The sequence below is a fragment of the Hipposideros armiger genome, unplaced genomic scaffold, assembly GCF_001890085.2.
Source record: "Hipposideros armiger isolate ML-2016 unplaced genomic scaffold, ASM189008v1 scaffold_595, whole genome shotgun sequence".
NCBI classification, from domain to species: Eukaryota; Metazoa; Chordata; class Mammalia; order Chiroptera; family Hipposideridae; genus Hipposideros; species Hipposideros armiger.
This window is the reverse complement of record NW_017731945.1, coordinates 753,890-772,933: the sequence shown is the minus strand read 5'-3', so window position 1 is coordinate 772,933 and position 19,044 is coordinate 753,890. Positions and strand designations below refer to the sequence as shown.

Below are 19,044 nucleotides of genomic sequence, written 5' to 3'. Positions count from 1 at the left end.
CACACACACACACACACACACACACACACACACACACACACACAAGTAGAGGAATTCCAGCACTGGCATTAGTGTGAAAACACAGACAGGGCAGTGAACAGGAGCAGCTTGGCCTTGTTTGAATAATGTATGCATAAGAGGTAGGTTGGAGCTGAGACTGAGAAAGGGTGTACTAATCCTGTAAGCACGTGGAAGCCATTAAGCAAAAGGAGTGGAAGATCAGATCTGATTATAGACAGCTAACTCTGCCAACAGTATAATAAAGGTGACCTGGGAGCCAGAGCCAGGGAGACCGGATAACAGACTATTGTAAGAGCTAGTTCCTACCTGGTTCCTGGATTATGAGCTTTACATTTGTCACTATTACGTTTTATTTCATTAGATGCTATTTTTCTTTCCAGCTTTTGCCCCTACCATTTATCCTCCAAACGGGTACATTTTTAAGAGTGAATGGACGCACTAATCAGACAGGATGCTAAAACAATAGGCATAAACTCAAATTCTCCCTTGGCAGAGGGAGTGATAAAATCTCTCCATCATTGGGCTTGTTAGCATAACATATATATATATATTGATTCAAGAAAAATGGCAACTCTTACTTTTCCATTGTTTTTGTTTTGTTTTGTTTTGTTTCAATTATTTTTTGGCATGCTCTGAGTTTATACATTCTAGCATACTGACTGTAAATATTTCCGCTCAAGTTTACTAATTTGTTGATCATCAGCCAACCAGTGCATTTTACTGGGTCATATAACATGGTGTCCATCATCAAATGGAAAGATCACCCATTTTGTGACTATCCAAGGTTGGCTGCCCTCAGCAATTAAGTATGCCTCTTGGGTGGTCTTTCCAACTATCAGGTAATGTGTACTCAGGAAACATAAATTAATTTAAATACTAACCTGAAAAAAAAACATAATTAGGAAACTATATTTTCTTTAAAAAATATTATATTACAAAGCCAAATATTGATATTCATTAAAAGTTTCCTGTTTCTTTGAACAATATAGATAATAAAATTACCACAGATATCTAAAAATGTTTTTTTTTAGTTTTCTAGATTATTCCCATATACTCTCTTTATCATTTGGCAGTATCTCTGTTTTTCTAAAATACACACACTACTTCAGCTTTAATTAAAAGGCCCGTTGCCATAGTTTCTCAGAGAACAGCTCAAGGCATGCTTGAGTCCATTATTTTCTGGAGGTTTCTAGAGAAATTGCATATAGCCGTAGTCAACCAAAATTTCCCAATTTTACCTCCCACCCAGTACAGCATATAATTCAGACATACAGCTATGTATTCTAAATATTTTAAGAGAGTCTAAACAACCAGGAATGTTATTTGAAATTGAGCCTTTGGCTTCTTCTGTTCCACCACATCGGTAGGTAATGTAACCAGCAGACAGAAGCTTAGGCAAAAACAACAGACGGAGAAGGAATTCGGCCTCACAAACACACCACATCTGTGGAAAACACCAGCACATTTTTCTTTCTAATAACAATGAAGACAATGCAGTGTATTTACATGTTACAATAATCATACTGCTTCATATTTTCTAATAACTCACAAATGTAAAATCCAATATGCTTGAAAAAGGAACTCTCAGAAAATAGATTAAATAATGGAAATTCATTTCTTTAAGGATTTCAAATATTAAAAAGTGCAGCTCAGAGAACCTTATTTCTTCAAGCTAAAACTTGATTCCATCTGAGTCCCTACCCCGCTTTCAGGTGGCAATTATCACGATCTCTAAGTCCTGAAAAGCAAGCTCAAAGGTTATTCTAAGCATTCAAGGTTAAAGAATGTAAATTAACACTGATCCCTATGAACTTTAGAAAAGGCAAATGCCAGTTCAGCTCATTGTAATTCAGCCCCACTTCTCTGCTTCTAGGTAGCTAGGAGCATGGACTGTGCAGGTGAAAGGACCAGGGTTGAAATTTCAGCTCTGGGAACCATGCGACCTTGGGCAAGTGATGATTAAATGAGATAGGACATATGTAAAGATAGGAAAGCTCTGAGAAAATGGCAGCTATTATCACTTCTCCATAACTAGGTCATCTCCAGGACAGGATGTGGGGCAGGATGAGATATCACTATTTTCAGAAGGGCCTGAATCATCCATCTTCCTTTGACTATCATTTTAAGAGCTAAGATAAACTACCCCATTATACTGATTTTTTCCAACTTAAATCGTACGCAAGTTATGTGACTTTCTCATTCTGTATCACTACGCTTCCTTTTATTTTGTTTTCTGTACAAGATGAGGAGATTCGAAAAAGCATTTGAGAGATAGAAGGGCCATATTTCCAACTAAAAGCATAGGGAAATTAGATGCCCTGTGCATGTCAGGTATTTACTAATGAATAAATGCATGGTGAATGAATGAAGGTTCCATTCTGTCATAGCTATTATGCTACGTGTCCCTTTATCTTTCAACTCAATAGGCTTACATATTTTTAAAGATCACATACATATATTATTTTCACTGATGCTCACAATGACCTGTATAAAGATATAACCGATATTGCTATTACTTGTTTACCAAAAGAAAAAATAAACTTTGGGAATATTAAATGACTTACCCACAGTAAGCTAAGGAACAAGGCTAGGCCTCAGGTCTTTTAACACATAAGAAAGATCCTCTCCACCATACCATTCCGCTTGGTCAGGATCCTCTCCACTTTACCATTCGGCTTCTTACAAGACCTATCACTGCTGCAAGGTTACGAGAGGCTGAGAAACATCTCCCCAGGGAGTTTCTGTAGCCCCATGTATTCCTGAAGATGCACTTCTTCACTGTGAAACAAATGAACTTGGAGCACATCAGCTTCCTACTTCTATGTTACAGGAAAAAGATTGGAGCTGGAATTTCAAGTTGTAGACTGTGGATCGGGGACAGCTTTGTGAGTTACTATACCTGCAAGTATCACAGGTAATTTAGAGAATATTATCTACAACATCACAGACCTGACCCATGGGAAGAACTAAAGCTCAACCTGCCCTGCCAAAGGCATGACCCGAGACAAATCACCTGGTAGAGATTTTCAAAAATGATCTCAATCCTACTGGACAAAGATATCTGATCATTTCACTGCAGGGATGCTTAACTGGAGTCTATCTCCGCCCTAGAAATTCACAGATGAGCATTAAGGGGCCCCTGCGGACACTTACAGGATATGCAAAAGTATACATCCTATGTATCTCTAATTTTTCTAGAGATGTAGACCATAGCTTTCATCAGATTCTCAGAATGCTCCCCAAAGGCGAAGAACCTACAAGAAGGCTTTAGAACAGTAGGAATTAGACCTCGTCATTATTTAATTTAAAATAATTTTAAATTTGTCCTGCAAATTTCTATTACACTGTTTCACTTTTTAAAAGCTAGAAAATTTCACCAAACACAATTGTGATTCCTTTCAGATACCCTACAGTGCCCTCCAAAATAAGAGGTAGTGACACCCTAAATCTGTCTGAAATGTTTGAAAATGCCTGGTGCCTCCTTCATGCAGAGTGGGTAGTGGCAGGAATTTACTTATTTAATTTTTGTTAATGATTCTCCAGAGTTGGCCGGTTAGTTATCTAAAACTTGTTAATGAGCTACTTCTTAATGTGAGAGTTCTACTCTCTTTTGCAAATAACATCAAATATGATTAAATGTATATTATGTGCTGTAAAATCTGCAGGTAGTTCTATAATCTCAATCTATTTGGTTTTCAGAAGTTAGAGTGAAACCCAGAAATCTGGAGAATGATGAGAATGGGCAAAAAGAAAAGAAAAAAAAGTTTTTTAATGAAAATGTATTGAGGTGCATTCCTAAAAGTTCTGTATAATAATGCAATAAATGGAATCTTCAGTATCGCATGAGTTGTGTGTAGCAATAAACATGTCTACCAGCATCATCTTACTAGATGGCAAAATGCTACAAGATTTTCCAAAAAGTAAATAAGTAAAAAGAGAAAACCAATGGGCTTAAGGTAGAGGGGGGAACACACTAATTAAAGACAGATCATAGTTCTTGTTACAATAAAGTTGCAATAAAGTAAAATGCCTCCCACTGAATACTACCACACAACTGAACAAAATGCACTGAGCAGCCATTTGAGGATTCTGAAAAGTAAATAGTAGCAATGAACTTGAAGTTTTTAAAAAGGCCAGAATCTGAAGTATCACCAAACCAGTGGCACATTTGTCATTTTTACCTCTAGTATCCTCCAGACTGAACGCATCACAGCAGTGCAGCCTGAAACCCAGAGCTGGGTACTGAGGCTCAGGCAGTGAAAGCTCCAGAAGCCCCCTTATTCTGGCTTGGGGAGTGAAAAAGGGGATTCTTAAGACTCAGAGTGCAGAAATCCCCCATTTATTTCTTCTCTGAGTTCTCTAAGTCCCAACCTTCAAGCAATCCCACAGGCAATGACATTAGCAGCCCCAGTAAAAAAGGAAACAAAACTCTTGGGAAGGAAACCTTCCTCTCTGATTTCAAGAGAGAGAGTGGGGCAAACTCCCATTACTTTATAGTCTCTCTCTTCCTACCACTTGAGCCTGGATACAAACATAGTCACAGAAGTATGCAGCAGAACAGGGTAACAAGAACCCCAACTTTCTAGCTAGATAAACAAAAAGGAATCCAAAAGTATTACCTACCATACAGAAATTAAAAGGAATATATCGGAATACTATTAGGCCAACAAATTAGACAATTTAGATGAAATGAACAAATGCCTAGAAAAACACAAATTGCCAAACTGACTCAAGAAGAAAGAGAAAATGTGAATAGGCATATAAAAAATAAAGAAATCTAATACTTAAATTTTAAATTGATAACTTAAAATATTCCCACAAAGAAAACATCAGCCTCAAATGACTTCACTGATGAACTCTATCAAATATTTAATAGAATTAATACCAATAATTCACAAACTCAGAAAATAGAGAAAAACTCAAAATGAGTCATAGACTAAACGTAAGAACCAGAACTATAAAATTTGTAGAAAAAACATGGAAAATTTTCATGACCTTGGGTGAGGCAATAGTTCTTGGATACAACACCAAAAACCACAATCTATAAAGGAAAATAATAGATAAACTAGACTTAATAAAAATTTAAAACTTTTGCGCTTAAGATAAAATTAAGTAAATGAAAAGAAAAACATTATAAGAAAATCTTTGTAAATCATATGTCTGTTAAAGGACTTGTTTCCAGAATATATATTTAAAAAATAAACCAAACAAAAAGAACACCTCTTACAACTCATTAAGAAGGTATATTACCCAATTTAAAAATGGGCTAAGATTAGCCCTGGTGTGATTCTGTCCTGTGCAGCTGTTCTCTGGAACAGTAGTTGTTTATTTCTATCTGCCTCCTCTCCCATCTAAGTGTGCCACCACCCCATGAAAGAGTCAGTGGACCTGGACATGAGCTCCCTGAGGCCCCAAAACTAACTTTTCAGTTATGAACCAGAGGCCAACAAAAAAGACCACTTTGAGGTGCATAAGGATGAAAACGAGCAGCAGTTATCTTTAAGAACCGTCAGTTTAGGGGCTGGTGCAATGGATGAACTGCACATTGTTGAACCAGAGGCAATGAATTATGAAGGCAGTCCAATTAAAGTAACACTGGAAACTTTGAAAATCTCTGTAAAGCCAACGGTTTCCCTTGGGGGCTTTGAAATAACATCTATGATTGTGTGTGGCTCAGGGCCTGTGCGTATTAATGGACAGCACTTAGCAGCTGTGGAAAAAGATGCAGAGTCAGAAGATGAAGAGGAGGTGGATGTGAAACTCCTAAGTATTCCGGAAAGTAATCTGCCCCTGGAACTGGTAGCAAGTTTCACAGAAAAAAGCAAAATTTGCTGCTGCTGAAGATGAGGATGATGATGATTTTTAGGAGGAAGAAGCTAAAGAAAAAGCTCCAATAAAGAAATCAATGTGAGCTACTCCAGCCAAAAAGGCACCATAGTCAAACAAGAATGAAAACGACTCAAAACCATCAACACCAAGATCAAAGGGTCAAGAATTTTCAAAAATAGAAAAACACTCCTAAAACACAGAACTGAACTGAGCTGTTTCTATAGGATATTAAAACAAAAATGCAAACAAGTATAGAAAAAGATGGTTATCTTCCCAAAGTAGAAGCCAAGATCATCAATTATGTGAAGAATTGCTCCTAATGACTCTCCAGGAGACTCTCAAAATCTCTGGAAGTAGAAGGCTTTTTAAGAAAATAATTTAGAGCTGGCCAAGTGGCTCAGATGGTTAAGAGAATGAGCTCTAAGCAATAGGGTCGCCAGTTAGCTTTCCACATGGGCCAGTGAGCTGCACCCGAGCTGAGCTGCCGCTGAGCTGCCAGCAGGTAGCAGGATGGCTCAGCTGGTGAAAGCACGTGCTCCTAACAACAAGGTTTCCAGTTCAGCTCCCACATGGGAGCCAGATGGCAACTGGACTTGGAGCTGAGCTAGCTGCACCCTCCACAACTTAAGATTGAAGGACAGCTTGGCTGTTCCTCTTCCCCAATTCCCCAACACTGTTTCCCTTCCCCAATTCCCCAATAAAATCTTTAAAAAAAAAAAAAAAAGAAAGAAAGAAAATAATTTAAACTGTTAAAATTTTCCATCTTATTTCATGTCTGTAACAGTTGATATCTGGCTGTCCTTTTTATAATGCAGAGTGAGAACTTCTCCTACTGTGTCTGATAAATGTTGTCTAGGTTCCATTGTTGTCCAAATGCCTGTTTAGCTTTTGAAGATGGGACTCCATCCTTTCCTTGGTTTTAAGTATGTATAGAATGTTATGATACAGCATAGTAGTAATGGTGGTCAGACAAATGGAAATGGTGGGGAGACAAAAATATAAATGTGAAATAAATTCAGTATTTTAATAAAGTAAAAATATAAAATTAAACTAAAAAAAATGGGCAAAGATTTGAACATTTCACCAAAAAATATCTATGAACTCCTAATAAGCACATGAAAAAAAATGCTCAGAATCCTTAGTCATTAGGAAAATGCAAATTAAAACTAAAGAGATACCACTGCAGACCCACTACAATAGCTATAATCAAAATGACAGACAAGTATTGCTAAGGATGAGGAGAAACTGGAACGAACCCTCACACATTGCTGGTGAGAATGTGAAATTGACAGCCACTCTGGGAAAACAGTTTGACAATTTCTTTAAAAATTAAACATAAACTTACAATACAAGCTGCATGCAATTCTACTCTGGATATCTGCCCGAGATAAATGAAAACATATCTCCTCATAAAGATTTTAAGCAAATATTCATAACAGCATTATTTATAATAGCTAAAAATCGGGGTGGAAAGCCAATGTCCGTCAACGGGTGAATGGATGAGCAAAGCGTGGTATACTCACAGAATGGAATATTATTCAGCAATAAAAACGAGCAAAATACTGATACATGCTATACCATGATACACGTGACAACATGGATGAACTTCCAAACATTAACCTACATGACAGAAGCTGGATGCAAATAACTACATATTTTATGATTTCACTTACATGCAATGTCCAGAAGGCAAATCTATATATACTGAAAATTGATTAGTGGTTTTGCAGGGGAAAGGGGGTGGAGACAGGACTTGACTGCAAACAAGTATGAGAAATCAATCTGGGGTGATGGGAACTATTCTAAAACTGGAAATTATACCTCAAAAAATTGTTGAAAAATTAAATTAGGCCTAGAAATTTCAGGTGGAAGTAATTTCCATATGTATGAAAACTAAGATATTGGCAAAGACTGCCCAGGGAAAACAACAGAAAAAAACTTAAAATGAGTTCTCTGAGGACAGTAGACAGCCGCAAACTAGAAACAAAAATTATGACACATTGCAAAAGTGGCCACAATAGCAATTCCTCCCACCAGGACTCTACTGTCCCCAGTCTCTGAGACTTGCTTTTTCCAAACCAGTGTGTGAACAGAGGTATTAGAAGAGTTCAGAGCCTACACCTTTAGAGGCCTCGTGCCTCCCACTCTTGCTGCTTTGTGAATTGGAATCTAACCACATGTGAACCAGCCTGGGTTGGCTTACTGAAGGGCACAGACCAAGGAGAGGAAAACCGTGAGTCAGCCAGAAGCTGACCAAAGACACAGGAGGCAGTTCCAGCTGCGATGAGCCAAGCCTGACTCAGACCAGAACCACTGCCCATCTGGGCACAGCCCAAAGTGCCAATCCCCAGAGTTGTGAGCTAAAGGGTTAACATTTTAAGTGGTTTGTAACAAAGCAGAAGCTCACGAGTACACTAAAAAGGAACAGATACAGGCTGCTGCATAACACACAGCAAACCAAGTGTCTGGGATTTAAGGATAAGCCTTCAAAGCACAAGAACAGAAACAGAGTCAGTGAACTTGAGTCAGGTCTGGGAACTATCAAAGTCGCTGTGGCAGAGGGAGTAACTGCGTGAGCAGAGTGAGAATAACAGTGAAAACTTCTCCGTACAGTTGTTAAGGGTCTACACTGAGCAGAAAGGCAAGTGAAGAGTTAAGTCAGAAAGTGAGGACAGGCTAAAACCTGAAGATCAAGGCCTGGAGGTCCTGATGTGGAAAGGAAGAAACTCAGTAAGACTTAGGATTAGAGCAGTTCTAAGACATGGATTTGCACAGGTGTTTTGTTCCTTTGTTCCCTTGTTCTTTCCTTCTTTGGACCATTTGGATATTTTTTAGAATTTAATTTGAGTTTAGCTATTATACATTATTTTTATTGGTTGCTCTGGAAATGAAAATATGCATCCTTAACTTTTCATTCTACTTAGAGTTAATATACTACTTCATATAAAATGTAGAAACTTTGCAGTCATATAGGGAGTTTATTTATCCCCCTGTACTTCTCTGTACTATAGTATATGTGTGTGTGTGTGTGTGTGTGTATCTAGATATATATAGATATATATAGATATATATATTATAAACTCCATAAGACAATGTTATAATTTGTGATTTAAATTATATGTATTTTTTAAAACTTAAGAGGAATAAAACAGTATTTTCTATTTACCTTGATATCTGTCATTTCTGATGCTCTTTATTCAAATTCACCACCACATTTCTCAAAACTAGTTGAACAAAGATTAGCAAGACACACCATTTGGCCCTCACCAGGCACGAATGCAAAAATTGTACATTAAAATTGCCCCTGATCTTTTTTCTTAAGATCATGAGAATTAAAGAAACACTACTTGGCACCAATGTGATTATACACAAAACAAATTCAAGCACTGGAACTGGGTCACAGGTGATAAGGTAAATTGGTTACAAGAGAATTCAGAATATACTTGTATTGATTTTTTGGATTATAAATTGAAATGAAAACATTAAATATTAAAACTTTTGTTCAAAACTCTTACATCAAAGTATTAAAATCTCTTCAATAATGAATAAAAATGTCAGAGAATATCTTCAACTCATTTTTACAAGTGCCAGAATCCATGTAGTTTCAAAGTAAACACAGGTGTTAATTATGGCATAACTGTATATCTGAAATCAAAAAAAATGAAAAGCATCTGTGTCCTTTCCCTTTAAGTAAAACAGGGAAACAGAAATATTTGGAAAGTTACAGAATCCATGAGAATTGAGAATTAAACTAACTTATAGAAAATGTCAAATATTCATTCATTTAGCAAACATTTACTGAGCTTCACTCTATGCCAGACACTGAGCTAAAAATTAGAGATTTAGACTACTTTCAAGATACAATAATGTAGGAAACACAAACAAAAAAAATCAATTATGACTCTGAGGAGGGAATTAAGAAAGTTTCCTGGCGGGGATGACCTATGAACTGAGTTTTGAAGGAAGAACAGGAGTATTTTTTATGTTCTTGTTGGGGGTGGGTGGGCAAAGAGAGGAAAGAGAAAGGGAGGCTTTCTCAATTGGAAATATGATGGACAAAAACAATAACCCTACAAGGTCACGGTCCGTTTGGAGAATTACAAGAAGCATGGACAAACGGTTAGGCTAGAACTATTATGAGCCATCAGGATAGGGATCCCTTCGATGTTATGTTAAGAAGGTTGAACTTAGTTACTTTGAAGGAAGTAGGAAACCACTGAGAGATTTCAAGCAGAAGAGAAACGGCTTATCCAACCCTTTCTTCCTGGCCTACCTCTACTGCAAAAGCGAGGAAAAATAAGAGCTCATAGCCCAAGCTTCTCTTGGTGTGAGAGGTGGCCTTGTGACACAGTTCTGACATGTCAAGTGTAAGAAGAAATCTAACTGGAAGGGCTTCTGGCAAAGATTTTGATTTTCTTATGATTATCCTTCATGGCTGGCTCCGCTTTTACCCCTCCTTGCTTGACTGAATTTGACCATGTCTGGAGCTGTGCCAGCCATCCTGCCACCATGAGGGAAAGACCAGGGTTATCCCAAATACACGAGCAATGACAGGGTAGAGCTGCTCAAGCAAAGCCTGCTGCATCTCTGGGCTTCTTGCTATAAGAGAACACAAATCCTTATTTATGAATAACACATTTTGTGTTGAAATTACTTGAATCTAAATGTCTCCATGACTGATAAAAGTTTTAATAGTTAACTTGTATTTTAGAATGATTCTTATTATATTAGTGCATATGCACTGGGGATAGGGAAGCAAGGAAACGTGTGGAGTTTTATTGTGGGGTCTGAGCCAAGATTACCTCAATGGGGGAGTAAAAAAGGCAGACCCCAGAGATATTTAAAAGAGAAGACAGATAGGGCAGGACAGATAAGGAAGTTTTCTGTCATATCTTTTAGATTTCTAGTTCGAGCAACCGCAGGGGGTGGGAGGTAGTACCATTCTCCCAAACGAGGGCAAATATGGTGAGGAATTGATGAGTTCAGCATTTAGCTAGAGGTATCTATGGTACATTATGAGAAAATGAGGAAAAAGCAGTTGGCTCTCTATATATGGAGATCACGATAAAGTCTGAATGTGAGGTACAGATTTCAGAGTAATCATTATATGGGGGTAACCTAAAACAGTAAGTATGATGCGATCCCACAAGTCAAGTTTGAACAGTGTGAGCCAAAATGAGACCCAGTAAATCTATTAAGACAAAAAGTAGATTAGTGGGGGGCTGGCCAAGTGTCTCAGTTGGTTAAGAGCTCGCTCAAGAGTGCGAACTCTGAGCAACAGCGGTTTGATTCCCAGCCCAAGTTGAGCTGCCGCTGAGCTGCCAACAGGTGGCAGGATGGCTCAGCTAAAAAAACAAAAAAAGTAGATTAGCAGTTGCTTAGGGTTGGGGGTAGGGGTGGGACGGGAATGGGGAGTGACTGATAATGGGTACAGGGTTTCTTTGGGGGATAATTAAAATGTTCTAAAATTAAATTGTGTGATGGTTGCACAGCCTTGTGAATATACTAAAAACCACTGAATTGTACACTTTAAATGGGTGAACTGTATAGTGTGAGAATTATATCTCAATAAAGCTGTTAAACAAAAAATTAGGCCCAAGGTAGTACCTTGAGAATATCAACATACAAGTAGGAAGAAGATCCAGTGCAGAACAGAGAGAGCCATTGCCAGGGAAAAAAAGGGGTGGGGGGGGGCGAGAATTAAGAGAGTGCTGTCCAGGGGTGGCCAGTTAGCTCAGGTGATTAGAGCACAGGCTCAAAATACCAAGGTTGCCAGTTCAATTCCCACATGGGCCAGTGAGCTGTACCCTCCACAACTAGATTGAAAGACAACAACTTGACTTGGAGCTGATGGGTCCTGGAAAAAAAACACTGTTTCCCAATAAAGTTTTAAAAAATAAAAAGAGAGAGTGTGTTGTCCATAAACCTGGACGAGTTTCAAGAAGCAAGCAGTGGTCAACAGTGTCAAATATAAGATAGGTCAATTCAGTTAAAGACTGGTGTACTTGTATTTGATTTAGCAATTTGGAAATCACTGGTGAGCTTAGTGTGAGTGATTTTAAATAGCAGCGGCAGAAGTCTGATTATCCTAAGTGGAAGAATAAATATGAAATGTGAGATGAGGAATAGGAGGTGGCAAATAAAGAAACTTTTCAGGAAACTTCTCTTGGCAAGAGAAGAGCTGGTGGTATAGAGAGGTTTGTATTGTTGTTTTCAAGTGGAAGCATATATGACGTTTATATGCAAGGAAAAGGAGCCAGAAGATAAAAGAGGAGGGGGGGGGGACTAATGGAACAACATCTCCCAAAAGATGGGAAAAAAAGGAATTCGCAACATAAGCATACAATATTAGTATGGAGGACAGATGAATTTCCCATTGGACGGGGAGGAAAGTTTACGATGCCACTTAGTTTGTAGGGGCAAGAAGTTTAAGGTGTTATTACTTTATGGCACTGACGTTCTCTGTGAGTTAAGAGACAAGGTCACTGGCTAAGGGTGAAAGCAGAAGTAAGCTTGAGGATTTCCGGGGGGAGTAATTATTATGGGAAAGGCACTTTCAAGGAAGAAGTTTAAATGCAGATGCACACATTCCAAATACTTTTAAAAACTGGAATGTACTTTGCAGCTGATAAAAATGGCCTTGTAAGGGTGACCGGTTAGCTCAGTTGGTTAGAGCGTGGTGTTGATAACACCAAGGTTGCTGGTTCAATCCCCGCATGGGCCACTGAGAGCTGCGTCCTCCTTAAAAGAGTCAACTATGCCGTTGTAGCAGGAAAGCAATGTGTAACCAATGACCATGGCTGTTCCCCAATAAAATTAGGGGGGAAAAATGACCTTGTTCATAATGAATTACCTGCAAATTTATTATACTTTGCATAAGGATTTGTAATGGCCATATTGACCACATGAGCAGGTTGTCACAAATCCCTGAACATATGGTGTCTGCAGTCAAAATATAACCCAATGATACCTGTGCATTAGACCTGAAAAACATGGTACCCTGCAAAAGCGCAGCTTCAGGGTGACTAGAAAGGCCCACAGGAAGTCATTTTCCCAGGCCCTCTAGACCAGAGGCCACAATTGTTCATTGTCTTTTACACTGAAAATAGAGTGATCAGGCTGTTTTGCTATAGTTGCCAGAAAAGAAATCAAAAGGCAAGTTTTTGCTTCTCTTTAGGGCTCATAGCAGGTGCCCTCCTAAGGCGTTCAAATAAAATAATGATATGTCAAAGGCTTTTGTCAACTGTCAAGTAATATACAAAAGTTACCTTTATTGTAGCGGATACCCACTTATATGTCCAGTTCTATATTCCTTTATGCAATCTCAAGCATCCTTCATTCTAATCATATGAGTGTAGTCTGAACTCTGAAAACAGGCATGTGCCTTCCTAAATCTTTGCCTATTTTCATGCACTTCTGCTGGCCTGGGGGTGTTGCTTTCATTTCCTCTCTGTCTAGCCAGGTACTACCCAACCACCTGCTTCAACATAAATGTCACCTCCTTTTGGAAGGCTTCTCTGATCACCCCAGCTAGAAGTAATCATTTCATCAGTACTCCTCCAACATTCCTTTTCTATATATATGTATGTTTTGTTATTTGGTATTTATGCTAATTATATTATCTTTGCCTGCATTAAGCTCCTAAAAAGCAGGAATCATGTTTTCCATTATACCTTTTTAACATGATGCTTTACACACAGCAGAAACATGGCCTGTTACTTCTGGAAGGGGGAAGTTGCCAGTGAGAACGCCACGTATTCAGTCTCAGAGACACTAAGAGACTTGACCGATATCATACAGTTAGTTAATAGCAGAGCTGAAACCCAAAATCAGGATTTTGAACTCATTCCTGTATTATTTTCATTAAATCAATACTTGTTATTGTTAGCCTGGTTCTACTTTGTAATCCAAATCTCAAAAACAGTCATTCTTGAACCTAAAGGTTAGACAAAGATTCAAACTTCTCTGGAAAAGCTTTTGTTCAACTTTCATCTAGATTGCATTTAATTAGCTCTGATGCTTGGAGGGGAAAAAAACAAAAAAAAAAAACACAGTAGTTTTTTTTTTCCTTTCTTTTTTTCCCCAGCATTCTGTTTCATTGCCATGTAGCTAAAGTAAGGGTGAATTATACGGTAGTGTTGACTCTGGTGTAATAAACTTCTGTGAACAGGGTAAATTTTTTACAAATGTATTGGCTGTACTTGTACACTTCAGTTTCTGATGCTCTCAGCACACTTGTGATTTACAGTTGGAAACAGCACAGCAGTTCAGTTACTGTAACAGAAGAAACCAGTAACTATAAAATTTCAGCACTGATATTGGGAGTGACCTAGAACTAACAGTTAAAGGCAAGGGCTATACCTCAGACTCTTTGTTAGCTCTAGTATCTAACATCATACTTCATACATAATGAAAAAATAAATGTGTTTATTCTGAAAATAATTAGGTGAAGCTAAATGAACACTATATCATGTGTAGAGTTCAAATTAAAACTGATTTAATTAGTACAAATTAATTTAGACCTGGAATTTAACTCTAGGCAAAGCATTTATTTAAAAAGATAACCTAATTGTAAAAGATAGTTAAGTAATAAACTATCATTTTCTCTAATCTATTAAATTAAGTAATTCTGAATGAAAGATGCAAATGTAATAAGAAGCTGTGAAATGTGGTTATTTTACTGACCATTCTTCCATGATTTGTTACAGGGACGCCCTGGGAACATAATGAGGCCAAGAGGGTTTATGTGGACCATCCTTTCATCTAGGATAATGGATTATCACTGAAAAAAACCTACAGGATTTGCCTATTCCGTTTTATAAGAAATGTCCGCTAAAAATTCACTCAACCTAGCTTCTCTCTTTCATTGAGAATTTAAGCAAATTATTCTCTGAGCTGTGAGTGACACAGTTAAACATCACAGGGCAGACAAAAGGTAGCCAGGGAGTTCTTGTCTTAGTCCTTATCTTGCTATGCGACTCTTCAGGAACCGCTTGAGTTAACTCTTTTGGTTCCTTTACCTAAAACGGGAAGTGAAGATATTTACTCAAATCCTGATAGACATAAAGCACATTCTTTCCCCTCCTTTTATCAAACAAGGCTTCCCTTATTCCACTGAGCTGATGAATAGGGATCACTTAACCACTGTTCACTCTGGATATTCTCAAAGGGCATTATAATTGTCTTCAGTCTACTGAAGTACTCCCAAGACTCTTTCTTGTAACCTAATGGTACCTCAATTACCCATATCACTTTCTGAAATCTCCTTAAAATCAGGATTGTCACTGCCTGATTTTCACCACAGGAATCTAGGGTTAACGGTTAAACACTATGTAAAATCAAAGCATAAAACATTATAAATCCTCAGGAAAAGTACGCTTCTTAGACACTAGGAATGAACCCTTGGTTTCTAGACTATATCTTGTCCTACATCAGTGTGAAATCGCTTCACTTCATTAGCTGTTTAGAAACAAACAAACAAACAAACAAACAAAGCCACACAAGTTCTTTATCTGCATACACAAAGCACATATTTCTCTTTATCTAATTGGGCCCTTTTATCTGTCAGTGAATTGGGGTTATTACTGTTCAGCTTTTGCTGGATGGATTAATAATTTCACATTCTCACATGCTAATTATTAAGATTTAGGGTACTATTAAAAAGCTAGTAAAGACAAGTTTGCAAGTAAGCAAAAATAAAAAGGGTTTGTGGTGGTTACAGCTCCAAAACATCTTATAAACATCTACATTATTTCTAGCTTCACGAGGAAGAAACTGAGCTGGAGAAAAGTGTCTATTATATACATAGTGAAGAGAAAAAGCTGGCGCTCCTCAGATGAGAGAAATGTGGCTTTCTTCCCTGCTACAGAACTTCCCCAAAGCAAACTGGATCCTGATGCCATGGTTTTCCTCCCTGGAGAAGTATTTCTCTACCTGGGAAGGAACATCCAGAAATTTCCTGTCCAACTGGACTCCTTGCTGGGTGTGTGGGTAGCAGAAGCAATAGCCTTTGCCAAGTAATGCGGCAAAGTGCTAAGGGAACTTCTTGTGCTCAAGGGCTTTCCCAAAGCTCTTTCTCATTTCAAAGTGAGTCAACGGATCCTAAACTCATTTCCCTCATTTGACCACTATGGAAATGCTGAATTATCTACTCACTGTGACTGGAATGAAGAACAAGAAATCACTAACTTCTTAGTTCAGTAATATTGCGACTTGTCAGAAAATGAAAACATTTTCTTTGATAGTTGTTCTGTAGCAGCTACTATGAAAAAGCAACAACAAGAATAATCCATCATGCTACTCAAATTCTAATTTTTTTAATATGCTGGAATCCAAAGAAGTCAGAGATATTCTGCAAGGAGAAAATCCTACAGGAAATGGCATTTTGATAAAAAGGGAATAGAAAAAAAAAAATTCCCTATGTTATCCTGAAGGGAAAATGTTTTATTTGTGATAAATATAAAAGAGTGATAAAATATGACATTCTCATGTAAGACAAGATTTTCACTTACAAATTAATATTCTTTGAGTAGTTTATCCAAGGAACTTGGTACAAAAAGGAACACAAGTAGCCAGTCAACAAATTAAATTAATTTTGCATTTGATTTTTTTCTGAGAAAAAAGAAATTTCTAACTAAATCCATTTTGTTCTAATCAGTGACTTACATTTTTAATACAAATTTAAGAGCAAATTTTAAAAGCCTAGAGAGATAAAATAAGACTTGAGATTCAGCAAATATTGAATTCTGAGAATGTACAGTTTTCTTTTCTGCCCAACTCTGACTGCTATTTTAGGTTGTTGGAAAAGTCATGACGTATTTTTTCTATGTTTTTCATTGCAAAAGTGCGTCATGACTTTTCCGACAACCCAATATTTGCCCAGTTATGGGAACTGGCACCCACCGAAGAATTTTTCATTCTTTCAATAAATATTCATAAAGAATCCACTAAACCGTGCAGTGGGGATACAGCACTAAACAAGATATGATCCCTGCCCTCAAGGAGCTCACAGTCTAGCAGATGAGGCAAATGTGAAATACAAACAGATGTCAAACTGTACCAGGAATCTTGTGAAATGAGTTAAGGCCTTATACAACTGCTCCCAGCTTTCCTAACCAAATGCAAGCTCAGGACAAATTCTTAACTGAGAGATAATTAAACAAAACATAGTTTTATGTCATTTTTTCTGTTTGTGCTTTAGCTAAAATACCTAATGGTAAATAAAATAATCCATAACAGTATTATTATTCTGGTTCTATCATTTACATGTATGGAGTGGTAATCTCTTTTTAAAAATCAAAATCCTAAATATTGATGTTTGCACCCTGACCATTACTTAATTTTTGTCACATTTATTAAATTAATTATATATTCAAAAACTGTTGCTTCATAATAGACAGTCGAAGTTGTTTCCCATAAACTTGAATTAATTTAATAAAGAATAAACTTTGCAAACAGATCTTTCATTTGTACACATTTTTAAATTCTATTCTTTTTTTTTTTTTTTTACATAATTACTTGTAAACCTGCAATCAACCTCCCCTTACATCCCTGCCAGGTCTTATTGCTCCTATTATACAGAGGGGAAACTGAGGCATTGAGAAGTTAAGAGTTTTCCACCACCACACAGCTAGTTAGTTAGTGTAAAGCCAGGAATGGAAACTCTGGTTTCCTGACTGGTTAATTTATTCTCTTAAAGATCCTAAATTGAGCTCAGAATTCTCACCCTCCAGGGATACATGCAATAGAATCACTCATTGTGCAACATTGTAATGATGTTATAATAATGCAGTTAAAGCTTTCAAGCAGCCAGAGCCCAATAAAACATCTAGGGTGCAATAAAACATTTGATTAATGTGAAATGAAATGTGAAATAACTTCTCCAGTATATGGCAAGTAAATGGAGGGTATCTAACTGCAAAGTCAGCTAAGATGGGTAAACCACAACAAGCAGTGGTACCAGTAACCTCCACGCCTGGCTGTGTGAAACTCTCCCAAAATTATTTCACATTAAGTGAGGTTGCCTGAAAACTCATATAGAAATGCGATTCAGGGAGAGATTATGTTTTTGTTGTGTTTCCTTTTGTTCTATCTTCAATGGAGCTAATCCTACAGTAATCCCACCCAATCTCTGCAGGGCCCCACCTGCTCATGGAAGGATGGTCCACATTTTGAGAGTAGAGGCTAGCACACATGATCAAATAAAGCCAGGTCAACACCACCATCACTCAGCAAAAATCATCAGATGGCCCCAATAAAAAACGTGAGGAGCTTCATAAGTGAATAGGAATGTAAACTTGAAAGTCTAAAATGAAATGCATATGGATCAATGAAACACAAATTGCTCTGTTCTAACTTCCTAAAAGCTCTTCCCTGCCTTTGGATATCCCAAGTGAACAACTCCATTCAGCACCCAGAAAGCTTCCATCAGAAAATTACAGATTGTAAACGAAGCTGAGATCCACCCCTGGGGTTATTTTTCTAAGTAAGGTCTGTAGTGCTTTTAGAGGCCGTCTTTCCCAACCTCTTGTACATCGGATCCACTACACAAGAAATTTGCTAAAACTGCTGGGCATTAGATCGGCTGTGGGCAGCATGCTCGCCATTCAATTCCCTACTGTTTTCTTAATACGCATATGATTAATACTGGTACTCAGAAAAGAGAACTTCTTCTGACCTTGAGCGTGCGCGCTAAATAAATTACCTCAGAACGAAAGTGGTGAGATCTCATAACAGCATCTGGGGAGAAAAGAAAAAAGCGAGACTTCATTTAACTCCCTGTTCTTCATCTGCCGTTACTGATGACTTAACCTGGGGGGGGCGGGAAGGGGGGCGGGAGGGACAAGGGTCGGGAAGGCACATTCCAGGCGCCTCGAATTCAGTGGGGGTATTCTGTAGGGCTGGGAGGTTACTAGGCCATCGATCTCTAGGTGATTTCTCCAGGAGAAGTTTCAGGGAAAGTTCTAGGGGAGTTGGGGAGCCCCAAACTCTTCATGCCTTACTTTCTTACCCCTAAGCTCTAGGAATGGGTGAGTGAAGGAAGGCTGCCACAGCCCGGACACCGCTCCGATTATGCTTAAGGGCTTTAGCAAACTGCCAATAAGAATTTGCGTCCGTTCCTCTCCTCCCAGCTCTCTGTATCGCTGTGTTTATCTCAACCCGGGAGACTGGAGGAAGGGGGTGAGGGCAAAAGGG

At 38.0% G+C, this 19,044-nt stretch overlaps 1 protein-coding gene and 1 pseudogene across 1 annotated transcript in view; one reads left to right on the top strand and one right to left on the bottom strand.

Moving 5' to 3' along the window:
• The window catches only part of DST (dystonin), a gene marked incomplete at its 3' end in the record, with an annotated part of 435,221 nt that overhangs the window by 415,593 nt on the left and 584 nt on the right, over nt 1-19,044 (bottom strand). The window contains exon 2 of the mRNA XM_019624589.1: nt 18,527-18,588. Coding sequence (XP_019480134.1) covers nt 18,527-18,588 — 62 coding nt within the window. The remainder of the gene's footprint in view (nt 1-18,526; nt 18,589-19,044) is intronic.
• LOC109371846 (nucleophosmin pseudogene) lies at nt 5,392-7,082 on the top strand (annotated as a pseudogene).